General features: G+C 36.7%; 1 protein-coding gene across 6 annotated transcripts; it reads left to right on the top strand.

Moving 5' to 3' along the window:
* Positions 1–1,091: 1,091 nt before the first annotated feature.
* Positions 1,092–14,824, top strand: arfgap1 (ADP-ribosylation factor GTPase activating protein 1). 6 transcript variants are annotated; one of them, XM_063474327.1, is made up of 13 exons: positions 1,092–1,277; positions 4,657–4,727; positions 5,121–5,230; positions 5,544–5,715; positions 5,968–6,068; positions 6,175–6,261; positions 6,727–6,841; positions 6,923–6,979; positions 8,212–8,244; positions 9,118–9,174; positions 10,510–10,569; positions 11,036–11,091; positions 11,207–14,824. In XM_063474327.1, the coding sequence occupies exons 2-13, from the start codon at positions 4,668–4,670 to the stop codon at positions 11,544–11,546; spliced, it is 1,248 nt and encodes a 415-aa protein (XP_063330397.1). In that variant the 5' UTR covers positions 1,092–1,277; positions 4,657–4,667; the 3' UTR covers positions 11,547–14,824. The 6 variants fall into 6 exon arrangements, with proteins under 6 accessions (XP_063330397.1, XP_063330398.1, XP_063330401.1 ...); XM_063474328.1 differs by having other exon boundaries at positions 11,042–11,091; XM_063474331.1 differs by lacking the exons at positions 9,118–9,174; positions 10,510–10,569 and adding an exon at positions 8,435–8,464 and having other exon boundaries at positions 11,042–11,091.
* The last annotated feature ends 1,042 nt before the right edge of the window (positions 14,825–15,866 follow it).

The raw sequence follows: 15,866 nt of genomic DNA on the forward strand, positions 1-15,866 counted from the left end.
CACTTTTTAAATATAGATACAATTCAAATAGTTTTACATGACAGAGAGGGAAAGTATAGTAAGCATGACACAATCATGAACTGTCACACTTTTATCACTCAAATACAACACAGCCATTTAAAGCAGTCAAAGTGGGCACTGTTAACTGTGTAAATCGTCTTTTTGGGGGAAAATTAAGTGCAATAAAAATAAGAATGTAAGGAAAGAAAGTGGTGGTATCTAATATTTAAATTTTATAATATCTATATTTAATTTTCTATATGTCATTATGGTTACTATTATTGTCAGTATATGATGTCATCCTTAGTTTAAAAATTCCAGATTTTATTTCAAATATGAAAATTCATAATTTTTCAGTCTTGGGATGTGATACTGCTAAACACCTAAATAACAGCTGGAATAACAGGAATGACAAACTGTTATCACACTGAACCTGTTCAGCATTAGGAATGTGTGTTGTGTCTGAAACAAAAAGATGAATTCTCTGATCAACATTAGAAAACAATCAAAGTTAGATCATAGTAAGACAAGGCAGTATTTCTCAAGGTAAGCTATTCTGGAGTATGACAGGAGATATATAACATCATAATATCAATTAATTACTCCTGTTTTACATGCAGCTGTTCGCTGTAGCAGAAAGTCATTTTCTGATATTTATTGTGGATTCAGTTGAAAGCAACGAGAAAGAAGCCATTCACATATTTTGTTATTATATTATTATTCTATGTGGAGCACAAACTCACATTTATCACTGAAATTGAAGTTCAGTTAATCAGAAAGACTCACATTGAATTTTGGGATGGATTTCAAGAATTTGGCATGCAGTTTTTAAGTGTTTTTTTAATATGAGTTTCTAAGTTTGCTGCTTGATAAATCAGACAATGATAGCAGAGTGCTGAAATGTGACCTTATTTATTTATTTATTTACAAACTGTATTGTCGTCGTCGTGGTTGTGGACTGTGACTGAAAAAGAAAAAAACCTCAACCCCCCACACACTCCAGTCCAGTAATAAGCAGCAACGAGAAGGTTAAACTCGCCATTAAAATGCAAAAGAAGAAGAAGAATCACTCCCATAATGCATTGCATTGCCAACGTATGCAAACAGGAACATGGCTACCGGTGTTTAACATCAGCACTCTTGAAAAATTATCTTCTCCCTGACCGACATAGTCTGTGATACACCAGCTTTTGCTGATCCTCCGCGACAGGAGAAAGGTCGGAGTTTATCAGTAGACTCTGGAAACAGCTCCTCGCTTCTTCGTCGGTCACAGACAGGTAACGGGTCAGTTAGCTAGCTCCCGGTGAAGCTAACGCTACCAGTGCTGCTAATCACGTCAGTTCATTTAAATGTTATCATCGCTGTCATCTCCTTTTGGAGACGGACTGTGAATCATTAGTCAAAGCAAGATGTGGAAAACACATCAGTATACTTTTATACCTGTGCTGTGAAACACACACATTAAGCCGTTGCATGGGGGCGGTAGTTTTTGTGTCTCCCAGAGCTTTGACACGTCTGCACCTCAGCTAAAACTTCATTGTCATGTAACTCGTAATTTGACTGTTAACTAGACTGCTGCTTGCTTTTAGGCCTTACAGGGAGAGCAATGTAACAGCGTATATGACATATGTTTATGGTTTATAATTAAGCAGCTTGTTTGCTAGTTAGCGTAGATGTCAGCCTTTTTTCATTCAGATCGCAGTCGCGTATTGATGAGGTAAACAAGCGTGAGGGGGTGTTAATGTCACAGACATAATGCTGACAGAAAGAGACTAATGCTGAAAGAAAAAGAAAGGGGAAAATGTTCTGGAGTGACGGTGGAAGATCGGGTCCTGCTGAAGTAGGAGAGGGTAGACCACCATTTTCAGTAAGCAAGCACGGTAACAATGTTGCATTTAAGTCACCAAGTGGAACTACACACTTGAGGAACACTACATTTATTTACACTGAGACCACTGCCCCACAATCTGCCCACAAAGCACAGCTAACCAGGGCTGAAGACGAGGAAATTAGAATCTAGAGATGTGGCAGAAATCACCACAAGAATCAAACTTCAGACTTGGTAAAGGTCATGGTAAAATAAGTGCATTGGTGGCAAACATAAGGTCCGGGAGGCCAGAAGTGACCCAGCAGACTCCCAATTTGGATCTCTGGACCATTTGAACAAGTGAAGGAGGACGTAAATCCAAGTTTTATAGATTTTCTTCCTGATAAGGCCCTCCCATATGGTTATTCATTGTGTACATAAGCTATTAAGTGACAGAAATGTGCCTGTTTTTTTTGTTTTGTTTTTTAAAATTTTATTACTGTCTTCTATAGATGTTTCAGTGTTTTGTTTTCTTTTTCCTTCTTACAATGGGACTCAGTAGATATCAATAACACGTTTTCTATGAATTGATGAAACATCTATAATTGCAGGAGCTACCGATTTTTTTCTGTAATTATACAAATGTATTTCTCACAGTTTAAGCCCAAAAAGTCCTGCTGACAGATTTTTCATTTACTACAGCAGCATTTCCTTATCACACAGAAAGATTTAGGCATGCTGTCGAATTTGTGCTTCTTTTTTATGTATTAACATATCTCAGAGATTAAATGTGTAGTTAAACTTCTTTACACTGACAAAAAGAAAAGTTTCACTGATGGAAGTGGGCTGTGTGCGGCCCACGATGTAAAATGAGTTTGACCTTCCTGCACTAAAGTAAGGGGTGAAAGTTAAAGGGGAAAAAATAGTTGTAATGAAGGGAAATGTTTAAAAATGAAATGTTACACCTATTTCAGGTTTTAAAAGGACTTAGGATTTTCAGAAGACTTGGGTATCACAGTATTTTGTTATGAGAGTATATAATAATTTTGAGGAGTACTCGAGTATGAGAATATCTCAGTTAACGTTATGTATGTTTGGGGGAAAAATAAGGAGAACTTTGAAGTTTAATTCCAGCAAAGTGGGGGATAACACATACTGATAAGGCAATCAAGTGGTGGGAGGGTTACATAGAGTGAGTGAGCATGGGAACAAAGTGTATGTAATGAGTTGTCAGAGTAATCCTGTTTAATGAAACCAGATGATATTTGCAAACCGTCTGCCAGCCAGCGAATAGCCAAAAGCATTGCCAGTTGTTATTTGAAAATACTCAGGCTTTGTAGGATATCTTTTTTTTGCTAAACATGTGAAGACTGGGTAGATGTTGCTTCAGGTAAAACTCAGATGTCTGGTTTACCCTGTTATGTAACATCAGCATCTTTTATTATTGAACAGATTAGATAGGCAATGGATTAGCCAGTCAAGCAGACTAATTGTCAGCATTTTTTATTTTTACAACTCATTAATCTTCATGACCTTTATTAATGTGTAACAAGGTAACAAAGGCAGGGTTGTATTTTTTCTGCTTTCTCAGAATGGGCCTCGGGGGGAAGGTGTGATTAAATACAGAGGCATGTCTGGTCTGCAAACAGTAAAGGCATTTGGTGTTTGTTTGTTACTGTATCTGACAGAAATTGATGCATTTTTCTGATAAAGAAAACAGATGATATGCTTGTTTTGAAGTGGTTTATTCAGTGGTTGGGAATTTCCATTGGTTCTGGCTAAAACGTCTCGGGAGGGCGGATCAGTGAATACCCTAAATGGCATACATCCACTGGTTTCAGCTTCTCAAATATCATAATACTGATACTTTTCTTTTATTAGTAAACTAACCAGTTGGAAAAACAAAAAACAATTCCACTTACTCTGTCCTATTTCCATTAATATTTATGAAAGTGTTCATCTTTAAAAATAGGTACCAAAAGTGCAATGAATGACATTATAAATGGTTAAATGATGACCTGATATGGCGGAGCACTGCAGTTTAAACAATACATTTTGTGTTCACTGATGGTAATTACTACATAAATCTATTAAGTTTGTTTGAGGTTGTGGAGAGAAGCTATAAGAATCATTGTAATCGCTGCTCATGCACGTTGGGCAGAGGTCTAGTTTGATGCTGTCTCTGTGCCGTGGTCAAAGTTAACAACGTGAAAACAAAGAAGCTGCAGGGGTTTCATGATTGTAAAATGGTGTGGCTAAATTACCTGCAGTAGCCTTCCACATTTTGCATACTTACTGCCAGATGCAGCAGAAAATCAGGTGAATATTTGATAATTCATTAATGCTTTAATTTGAATTCACAATAAAATGTTAGATTCATTCTTCCTGTAAACAAAAAGCATTTAAAAAGTTACATTTATAACATTTTTCATATAAACATTTACAGTTTGTCAGCAGTAACTCGTGGTTTGATGAATATTTGGTTGAATTTTGACCTTTTACTGCAGCTTTTTTCTGTGTGTGTTTCATTGCTGCAGCCTGTGGAGCAGGTTCAGGTCTTTTAAAGTTCATCATCTAAACATTTCCTCTGATTGCCGTCCAGCCTTTGGACTTGTTGGTTCATTTTCACAAATTAAACCTGCCCTCTATAATAGAATACAAAAATAAAGTGATACTCCAGTGAGACTGTGTGATTTCAGTGTGGGAAACAGATGTTGGGTATTGGTGGCATTTAATTAGTTGCTTAGCAACATGAAGTTGGGTTGATGAGTATTAATTCTCAGGGGTTTGTATTAGTATTTTTGCTCCAATAGTTGTCTTTAAGATGATCCTCTGCAATTTTGTTTCAGTGTGAGTCATCATGGCGAGTCCAAGGACCAGAAGAGTTCTGAAGGAAGTGAGAACTCAGGATGAGAATAATGTAAGTCCTTAAAGCTTCTGATCCATGTGGCTTAACTTCAGTTCTTAACCAAAATAATCTCAGCCCACCGGAACGTTTTTATTCTACTTTACAGAGAAGATAGCAGCTCCTTGGGAGGTTGCACTTTCGCACTATTGTCCTCTAAATGGCCCCAAATAAATGAATCACAAGAGGGCACACTTTCTAGTTTAATTAGAGATGGTTATTTCTAATATTCAGATCACACATTAGGAAAAACTGTATCATAGAGTTTGTTTGTAAGAACATTAGTTGGCTTTTTGCTGGAGAAAATCGAATGAAGAACTCCAGGGTATATCATTTAATATGAAGTGTGTTGTTGTTGTTGTTGTTTTTTACCTGTTCATATTCATCTGGTTTTTTTTTCTTTTTCAGCTGTGTTTTGAGTGTGGAGCTTTTAACCCTCAGTGGGTTAGTGTGACATATGGCATCTGGATTTGTCTCGAGTGCTCTGGCAAGCACAGGGGCCTGGGAGTACATCTCAGGTAATAATGTGATGAGTCATGGTGTCTCTTAACTTCAGTCACATTCATGTGATATTTGGCAAACTACAAAGACATGTTAAACTTTGAGATAAGTTTACTATAATAAAGTAACATACAGTTTTTAGTTAAAAAATACATTTTAATCAAATGCTCTAGTGTATATATGGATTAGTTTTGTGAATATGTTACATTATTGGAAGAACTTTGTTTACAAGCAACAGTCCAGAGTAGTCTGTGTATTCCTTCAAATGATCACAAAGAAATTGTTACAGCCTGACAATATGCAGTTTTATCTTTCCTTCCCCATCTGCAGTTTTGTGCGCTCGGTCACCATGGACAAGTGGAAAGATATTGAACTGGAGAAAATGAAAGCAGGTGGAAATGGAAAATTCCGCTTGTTTCTTGAATTGCAAGATGATTATGATCCCAACTGGACTCTGCAGGAGAAATACAACAGCAGAGCTGCGGCACTCTTCAGGGACAAGGTAAGCTCCACACATGAGTTCTTAATTATTCCTGATGCTTTTTTTCTTCCAGTAACCCACTCACAGAGGACAGGATAGAACATAATGGAATAGAATAGCCCTTTATTGTCATTGTACATGTACAACGAAATTGTGGTTTAAATTATAAATGTATATCATCAGTAACGAGATATATTTAGCTTGATATGTTTAGATATAATTCTTTCCAGTTTGCGCTAACATCTTCACCCTTGTTCATCACTGCATTGACAGGTCGCAACGTTAGCGGAGGGAAAGGAGTGGTCCATTGAGACCTCCCCTGCAAGAAATTGGACGTCCCCTCAACCCAAAAGCACTCTTTCATCCTCTCATCGGTATGAATGAAGGAGATTTTAAACTTACTAATGCTGGATCTAATACTGGATACAGAATAGCAGGCATTAAAACAGCAAATTGATATTTCTGTAATTTAAAATTTAGTTCTGGAGGATCTGGACAGAACTCGGCGAAATCCAGCGATAAAGCTTTTGAAGACTGGCTGAGTGATGATGTTAACTCTTATCAGAGGTAGGTTTTTAAAGTTTTCTATTCTAGATTTTAAACATTAATATGGCAGCAAATGACTATTTGCTATGCAGAGATACATAGTTTATATCAGTGACATCTTTGGCAGAGAATAAGGTGTCATTCCTGTAATTATAGGTGTAACTTCATTTGTGCATACAAGGGAAAAACATGAACGTTAAAGCTATATAGCAAACTACAGTGTGGAGATTTTGAGAGATAATTCATAATTATTTAAAAATGCCAGCTTGACCTCATATTTATGACTGTATCTTGATTTATTGTCTCTCATGTACACAACCTTTCTGGAAATGGATAAAATCCAAAGTAATGAGTGACGTTTGAAATGTTGTTGCCCTTGTCTAATATCTGAAATTTTGCTAATTGTACATTTAAGTTTCCTTTATGAATCTTTGTTCTATTGGCTTGTGTACATTTAAAAGAAAAAAATCTTTCCTGCTTTTTCAGTGGAGGTGGTTACAGTGGGAATCAAGAGAATCGGTACGTTGGATTTGGCAACACAGTGACCCCAGAGAAGAAAGAAGAGGACTTCCTGAACAATGCCATGTCTTCTATTTATTCAGTAAGTCAAGACACATTTTTATATATATTTTTATATATATATTTTTTTAAATAACTTAACTTTTAAACATTTTATTGACAGGGTTGGAGCAGTTTTACTGTTGGAGCTAGCAAGTTTGCCTCTATTGCCAAAGATAATGTAAGTGACTTCAAACAAAGGTTAACTCATTCAATTTAATAATAAACTGAATAGGAAATGTATTCATTTTGTTTTTCTCGATGTGATACCAAAATCAACAAAACCAGGCATTTTTGCATAAGCTTATTGAGAGCAAGATGTCTACACTATTTTAAGTGAGGTGTTTGTATTGTAATAGCTGGGCTCTACCCTGGATTGTCTTAGCCTGATTGCTGATGTCAGGCTAAGTGGTCACACATGGCTGGATGGCAAACTATAATTCTGGAAAAACATGAAGAGGCAGAAATTAACACAGCTCCTGCAGAAAAAGCAGTGGTTTGAGTGAAAGTAAGAGGAAAAGCACTGTGTGAAAGTGTATTTATTTAAATGTTTTGATCAGTTAGACTGGAAAAAATTACTATGAAGGTTAAACTATTTGAAGGCATTGAAGGAAAGCCATCAACAGCGCTGACTGTCTAAGAAGTTAACACACTTATCAGTATCGCAACTTTATCATTAAGACACTGCCCATTGTAATCTGATAGATTATTCTATTAAATTAATGGTTAAATGTGCATGTGACAGTTTTAGTTTTAATCATTTTCAGCTGTGTAAACCCATTGGTGTGTAATTGTCAGAGAAAAACAAACGAACCAAAAAAACAAAACAAAACTATAACTTTAGAGCCTCCTACTGTCTGCCCATTGAAGTCCAAAAGACCTGCCAGGATTAGTGATGCTATTTCCTGGAGAAGTGATTGGCCAGTAGGATTTCATACATGTTGACCTCTAATCTGAAACATAACCTGCTCTGAGGCAGGTTAGGTCTGCAGCCTAAGTTACTATGGTGATATACCCTAGAAAGAAGTGAACCCCCTTCCCCAGGGTTAACCCTGAACTTGCCTGGATAAGACAAAAACCTGCTTCGCAGTACAGGCCTCTGTTCTGAACATCTTAAGTCTGGCCCTGAGAAATACAGCCCATAGCATAATATTTTAGCGAGAGTAAAAATGAACATTTTTCCAACTAACAGAACATTTCAAAAACTAAACCAAAACAAGCCAACACACTCTGGACACTACCGGAAACTAATAATACCAAAAAAATTAAAAACTGAAAATAGAAAAACTATAAATCTGATCCACACAAAGATGTTTTATTTTCATAGAATTTATGTTGGGCATTTAACTTGTGTATTTAAATAAAACAAAAACAAAACTTTAAATGGTGATTATTTTTTTCCCTCTCATGCAGACAACTAAACTTGCAAACCAAGCAACCTTAAAGGTAAGTCTATCGCATCTCGAGTAGCCAGTTATTGGTTTTTGACTCTTCTACAGACTGTATTAAGTAGTCTCCTCTTTCTTGACGGTATAAGCATGTGTATGCCATTTGCTTGTAAATATTTTAATAATATAAACCTACAAGCAATAACTGTATTACTACTTTACTATCTCTTTGCCTTCTGTGGATCTAGTTAAGGGGCTATAAAGCGCCCCCAGAACCGGTAAAGCAGTTTGTAAATGCATGGTGCTTCTTTTATATCTTTTTTTTTTTAAATATGTATCTACCATTTTTGTTTTGTTTAGAATTATTGTCTGCTTTTAGTTATTTTTTTTAACACTTTTAAAGAAACCTTTAACAAAAAATGTTGTCAGAATTGTTGTCTCCATGTGCTTCTGCTTGGTTAAACACAAGGCATTTTGTCTCTTCTCATATTTGAATTTGGAATATATGGATAACCTTTGGGACAAATGGAATAGGAGTGAACAGAAGTACTGTTCACTCACATCCACTGATTATGGGTTATCCTTTTTATGCATGCCAGTGTTTGTGTTTACTGCTAACAGCGCTGAAGAGGGACAATGGTATGCAAACATCTGATTGGTTTCTGTGAAAAAACGTGGGGAGTCCTTGATGCTATTCTGTAGAATTGGACACACAGAGTAAGAAGCAAAAATATCGTAATATTTGGGGTTATAGATGTGCCATGCTGCCAGTATCTTGAACCATTACACCCTCTAGTGCTTGTTCAGTGTCATGGTGGATGGGAATGCTCAGGCTGCATGCTACTGCAGAACAAGCAGCTCAGTGTCTTGCAGTACTGTGAATGTTAAACTGTTTCATTCAAGTGAACTCTCCTCTCTGACTTCCAACTAGGCCACTGAGTTAGGACAGACATTAAATGAGAATGTTATCAAACCTACTCAAGAAAAGGTAACATTGATGTTTGAAGTTGTTGATTTGGTGGTGGGATGCAGTGCTTTTAGACAAGAAACAGCTTCAGATGTGAATGTGCTATTTTCTCCGCTGCCTGCCTGTGCCAGTTTATCTGCTTTATGCCAACTAACATTAAACGACAAACCTGTAGTTTCAAAGATGGAAAGGGTGGAAAAACACAAAGCTTTGTCTCTCTCTCTCAGTCAGTGACTCAGCTGTGGGATTTGCAGAAGCGTACAGCTGTGAATTGTTTATTTGGGAGCGTGTGTGAGTCAGTGTGAACTGTCACTGGATCAAGCCTATAGCACAAACATTTTTAACAGCCAAACTCTTTGTTCACGTCATGTCTGAGTTCAAAGTCTCCAGCTTTCAGTGCACGAAATGACATCACGACTATTTTACTAGGTTTTGGTGTTGCTTTACTGGAGGCATTTTTATGTTCTTGAATCAGTGACAGCCGCAGTGAATTCCCTATAAACAGACAGCAGCATGCATAGATTCTGTAGGCAACAGACTATTTATTTATTTATTTTGTACCATAAGCTTCCTGAAAATTCATGGCTTGTTTTCTGAGTGCTGTTAAGGCTCAAAGCTGTTACGCTTGAGCTGGTTTTGGTTGCATTCAGGTCAAAATGCAATCTCAAAACCACCGGCTGTCTGCTCACAGTAAACAAGAAGTGATGCATCCTGGAGCTCTTCATTTGAAAGCCACAGCTCGTTATCTTTGGGGATTTGGTGTGTCTGAGCTTTGTTGTTGTTGTTGTTGTTTTTTTCTCTTTCGTTTGACATCATGTAATATTAGAACACATGTTACCATTTTTGCAGTAATGGTAAGTGTTTTTGACACAATGCTTCTGCTTAGCAGCTTTAACTGCCAAGTGAGCAGCTCCTGGATGTCATCTTTTAAAGAAAAAGAAAAAGAAAACAAAAGTATTTTTTCCTTTTTAAAATTAAATTCCAGAATCAGCAGGCTAATTGACTTTTCAATCTTAACTGTTACACATAGAAGGGTGCCTCTTTTTACCATGCTTTGTAATGATTTATTCTCTGAGTGGGCCAGTGACTAATAGAGACCGACAGAAACAAAATGCTTTTGTCTTTTAATGTAGTGTTGGCAATATTAATTTAATGTATCTGTAGTCTGTGCTTTTTTTTAACACTCTTTACTGTCTTTCTTCTTCTTCCTCTTCTTTTAAATCATCTGTGCTGTTTAAAAAATAAACAGAAAAACTGTATTGTTTTTTTTTTCCACAATCAAAAATGAGCTCTTCACCACGTATTTCATTAGACTGTTGTTTTTATTAGTTTTTAACAATAATTTGGCTCATCCAGGTGAAAGATGGCAAATTGCTAGATGAAATGGCAGTAAGCATCACTGGGCTGGCAAACAAGGTAGGAATGGCAGACATCTGCCACACTGTGCTGATGGAAAACCAGTCTCCCAAGTGAGGAGCAGTAGCCCTGGCACTGCTATTGCAAACAGTATCCAAAACTGCCGGAGCCCCCCGATACACTATACGCTCTAGTCCTCCAAGGAGACTGGTTTTGCAGTGCCGTTAAGTTTGAACTATACTAATTACGTTTAATTTCTTGTTTTTCTTGCTGCCATTTTGTTGTGGTGGTGAGTACATGATGTAAAAGAGTTAGAAAATGTGTTTTTGTGTCATTTTAATATTACTGCCTTGCTAAAACTAATTTGTTGTCGGTTTGATTGTGTAGTAAAAACTGATTTGTTGTAATGGACTTGTTAGGACTTATTATTTTTTATTAGGTTATTCTTTGACCTTTGAATTAATGAAAAATAAGGTATTTTAACATTTACAGGTACACTTACATAAATAGTTTATCTCTTCCTTAGGTTCAGGGAGCTGGGTCAAAGCTGACTAATCTGTTCTCTGGAAAACAAGAAGATGGGTAATAAGAAAAAGCTTAATACACAATAAATGAAACATCTCATATTCAGAATCCTAAGCACTTTGTGATGCAATGCTGTAAGCTATGGCCTGTAAAAGCATGTCTTAATGTTCAGGTCTGCTGGTGAGAGCTACCAAAACATGGATGCCACTGAGGGATATCAGGGTAGTTCTAGCCAGCCTATCGCAAGGGACTTCTGGGAGACCTTTGGCAGCAACAGCTCCTTAAAGGCTAAGAAATCTCCCAGCAGTGACAGCTGGACCATTGCAGATAATTCTGCCAAGAAGAGCTCTGACAGTTGGGACAATTGGGGCTCTGAAGCAGCATCCAACAACAAACACAGCACAGAAGAGAGCTGGGAGGCTTGGGACAACAACTGGGAGAATGCAGATGGTAAGACAAAGAAGAGTCCCACGAAACCTGCTGAGGAAACCTGGGAGAACGCAGACTGGTAGTGACCTCACAAATCTACATCTCCTTACCTTTTTTCCTACTCTGGCCTTTTTCCCTCTGACTCTCTCTGTTCATCTCACCTGCACTTTCAGGGAAAGCTCCATTAGCTTTGATCCTGTTAATGCATTTAAAATATATTTATTATCCTAGAAGCAAAAGAATGAAGCCCAGGGATGAGTTGAGCTCATCATGAGATGACTATTCATAAAAATACAACTTTACTGAATATCAGTCCTGTATATTATTGTAAATTGTCCTTATTAAAGGGAATTGAGCTAAATCAGACCATAATGTACTGCCTGGACCTCCCCAAGTATAATACTCTTAAAGGTTAAGAAGCCAGTGTTCGTACTGGATCGCAGGTTTAATTTCCTTATTTTAAAAAAACAAAGCATGAAAGAGAAAATCTGATGTTGTACATTTGAACCCTTGTAAATACAGTATCACCATCTAAACACTAACAACTTTATGTTCTGTGTTTAATCAAATTTGGCCCCTTAAACATTTTCATCTCTGTTTTGTAAAATAGATCAAAAATACTTTTTCATATAATAAAGTTCATTCCACCTCGTGTTTACCATTAATCAAAATCTCTTTGGTCACGTACAGTTTAAATAAAATGATCTGATGTATAATGAGTTGAGACTAAATCTCCCTCATTGTGTTAATTGCTTTTTACACTTTTTTTTATTTTAATGAGCAAGTAGGTTTTGTTTTTTTTTTTCCTTTCTTTCTATCTTCCCAGTAGAGACCTGCAGATACAACACTGTCATGTTATCTGCACCAGCAAAAGTGCAGATAGGCGAAGGCAACAGAATGCTTTGAAGTTTGGCATGTCTAAAAGTTAGTAACTGCCATTCTGCTAAAACAGCTGCTTTAGGGTAAATCCAACTTGAAATCAAATTTTCATTGAATTTGACCCCCGTTTTGCATTTGCGAGCTTTTTAAGCTCTTTGATTGGTTGGATGAGTTAACTTTCAGTCAGCACAACCTGTCTGTAGGCCCAATTCACACTAAAATGTTCTTTTAAGCACATCCAACATCATATTTTTTTTTTTGTTACACATCCTTTCAAGTAGTGTTGCTTTATGTTGCAACATAATTAACATTTGCTTCACTGCTTAAATTAAACTGCTAATTAAATATGCCCGGAATACCTGCCAATGCTAGAATAGAGTGGGGAGGTATTGAAATATTGTGTGTTTTCCTCTCATTATGACCTCAGAGCTGTTTGAAGTGACTTGAAACAGAATGAACTTTCCCATTAGAGTTCATGCAATCAGATCTGGCTGCATTCACTTGCAATGTGGTTTAGACTGGGCTCAGGTTGGACCAGGTGTTTTGATCAAGTTCTCTTATTAATGAATGAATAAATAAGAGTAATCACTCATATTATTAAACAAAAGAAAATGTATTTAAAGATTTCTAGTTTTGTTTTCAAGAGACATATTGTGAAAATTTTAATAAGTCATGTCTAAAGATGATATACAGTTTATTGTAGATAATTTCACACGAGAGGTCCTCTTTGCTGGTTATACTCTGTGTACTGTATGCAAGGGTGATGGTTGTGTGTCATTAATTGGACACAAGTGTGGGTTTTTAGACTGTTTTATTATCAGCTCGTGACCATAGCCGGTGACAGGTCATTGTAAATTTTATCTCATACGAAGCATCTCTGTGTCGAGTGTTATTGCACCGTGGTCGTTGTTTATATTACAAAGATTCTGTGTCACCGATATCTCTACACTGTATTAACATCTGAATTGCGGGGTAATGCTAATGAGGCTCATTATACGCTGGATGCTTTGATGGTCATAGCTCTCAAATGCTTGTTATGAATTAATTTAATCAACCTAGTGCATCCCTCGGTCAGATTAAATGGCAGCTGTGCTCACATTGTTCATCAGAGATGCAAATGCATTTTTGAAAAGTTCATGGTTACAACAAGCGGGAATGTAATCAGTGTAAAATTGGGCTCTAGTAAGGTGTCTGGGTTGAAGTATAGGGCAATTTTGCATCAGCTAATTTCTTATGTGACTTTTCATTTCCTGTAATCCTGTAAATTTGTTGCTTTTCATGCAAAAATCTCCTCATACAACACTAGTTTAATGTCACTGAACTAATTACAACTTCAGGTTTTGCTAATATCAAAAGTAACATGATTGATTTGCATTTCCTGGTGCTTTTATTGGCCAATAGTGTACTCCTGCAGACACTCCTCATTGGACACGAACGCTTCGCTGATTGATTATTGAAGAATAAATGCTCCATTACCATTTTCCTACCTCTAAGAAGTCTTTACTTCACTGCCTGGGTTAATTTAGTGAACATGTTTTATTTTATTTTTCTTCATTATTTAGCACTGTTTTATTGTAGCCCTTATCACCACTGGTAGTGTAACAGTAAAGCAGCAAATATGAGTCTACAGTGTCAGTCTGTTTTCAGTGATAATGCGGTGCTGTAAAGAAAAAAAAAATTAATAATCACTCCTGGAAGATTTGTGTTGCTAAACCTCTGCAGTCGTGTTCATGTCTGGTCATGTGATCAAAGCCTTAAACAGCTGTGTTTGCTTTCTGTTGATACTGGTGCCACTTTACTTGTGTATATGTCAGATAACGTCAAATGATTCACTGTTACCCTCAACTTTTCCCTGTATTACTGAAGTATGTCAACTGTTTTGTTATTATTTTTTAACTTTATTATGGCATAAAACTGACTGCCAGTAAATGGATAAATTCTTTTTGATCTGCTCTCATTGTATCTAAACTGTTTAGTCCTGATATACCATAGTTTTTCTTTCAGTGAATCTCTTGCTGGGGTTACTAGTAATTGATTTTTGGATGATTTGCAGAATTTGTTAGTTATTGAAATGCATTTAAATGACTTAAAATATTTTTTTCTCTTTTTTTTCTTTTTTTTTAAAAGAACTGATTGTATTTTTTTGCCACATGAAGTGAATCAAATTCTGAACTTTCCAGAGCAGCAGTTCTGCTCATTTTCTGTGCCTGTGGATAACTTGAGAATGGGTATGTCTGTGTTTGTTGACTAAACTAATAATTATGTCAGAAATTGATGTCATGCATGAGATGTTATGTGATGCTAAAAACATTCAGTTGTTTCCTAAGTGAATTTAAGTGCAGTCGTCTGCTTGACCCTTCAAGTTTCACCAGCAGCCATCCTGAGGTGAGCCAGTGTTACCGTACCCCCTCCCCCAAGGCTCTGGATATTTCTCCTGTACACATGTTTCTGTGTAAAATTAAAGAAAAAAATGTGTTGTGAATGCTTCTGTGGTGCAGTCTTCTGTTGGTTGTGTGGATAGATGGATGGTTAGGTAGTGGTGGTGACAGAGTTCAAGGAGGATCTTGGCACTGTCATGACAACTATCTGTTACCATCACATTTGTCCAGGTTCCTGCAGACACAGATGTGCTTTGAACGGTCATGGGAGACATTCAAAACTGTGAAACAGCAGAAGCGTGAACATACATGGTACACACGAGGAACAGAGATCTAGGATTCCTCTACACCGGTAGAAAGACTACAGCAAGAGAGTTCAACTCCTTGTCTGTGTGGTGTTTGCATGTTCTCACTTGTGCCTAGGTGAGTTATTTGAGGTTTTCCAGCTTCCTCCATTCCTCCAGAGACATAGATTTTAAGGTTAATTGGTGATTCTAAATTAGCTGAAGGTGAGGTGTATAAATCCTTGAAGTAAATGTGTGAATGTATAAAGTTTTCTGGTAAGATTAGAAGTGCTATATGAAAGCAAACATTACATTTGCACGTGCAATATAACTGAAATCAATGTAAAAATAAACTGATAGTTTAAAGAAATTAGGACACATTTACTGTGAGCTGACTGCTAAGATCAAAACAGATGGAAAAAGGAGTTGGTGAGGTCATAAGATTGTTAAAGCATCTGAGGTGCCTTCAGTGAGTGTGATGAAATGTGCAAATCCTGCCACTGCTACTGAGTTTGCAATAAGCATCTTTTTTATGTTTTGTGTTGGTTAATGTTGAATTTAAAAATGATTTGATGATATAGCAGTGAGGATGGTATTTAAAGGTTGTAGTACTTGTATAAAGTAAATATCCCAACAATTCCAGAAAGTTCCTCCTATTTTCACTTTTAATGAAATCCATTTAAATCATTATGGCTGTTTTTTTTTCCGTGTCTTGGGTAAAACAGGGCATGACGTTGTGTGAAAACAGATGGTCTTCTCCAAGAATAATTGGTTTAAAACCTAAAAGATCCATTCTCCCCGCTCTCTGAAACTATTATTAAAGATTTATAATGTATTTATTAAAGCCAGACCATTTATCCTT

The sequence above is a fragment of the Pelmatolapia mariae genome, linkage group LG5, assembly GCF_036321145.2.
Source record: "Pelmatolapia mariae isolate MD_Pm_ZW linkage group LG5, Pm_UMD_F_2, whole genome shotgun sequence".
NCBI lineage: Eukaryota > Metazoa > Chordata > Actinopteri > Cichliformes > Cichlidae > Pelmatolapia > Pelmatolapia mariae.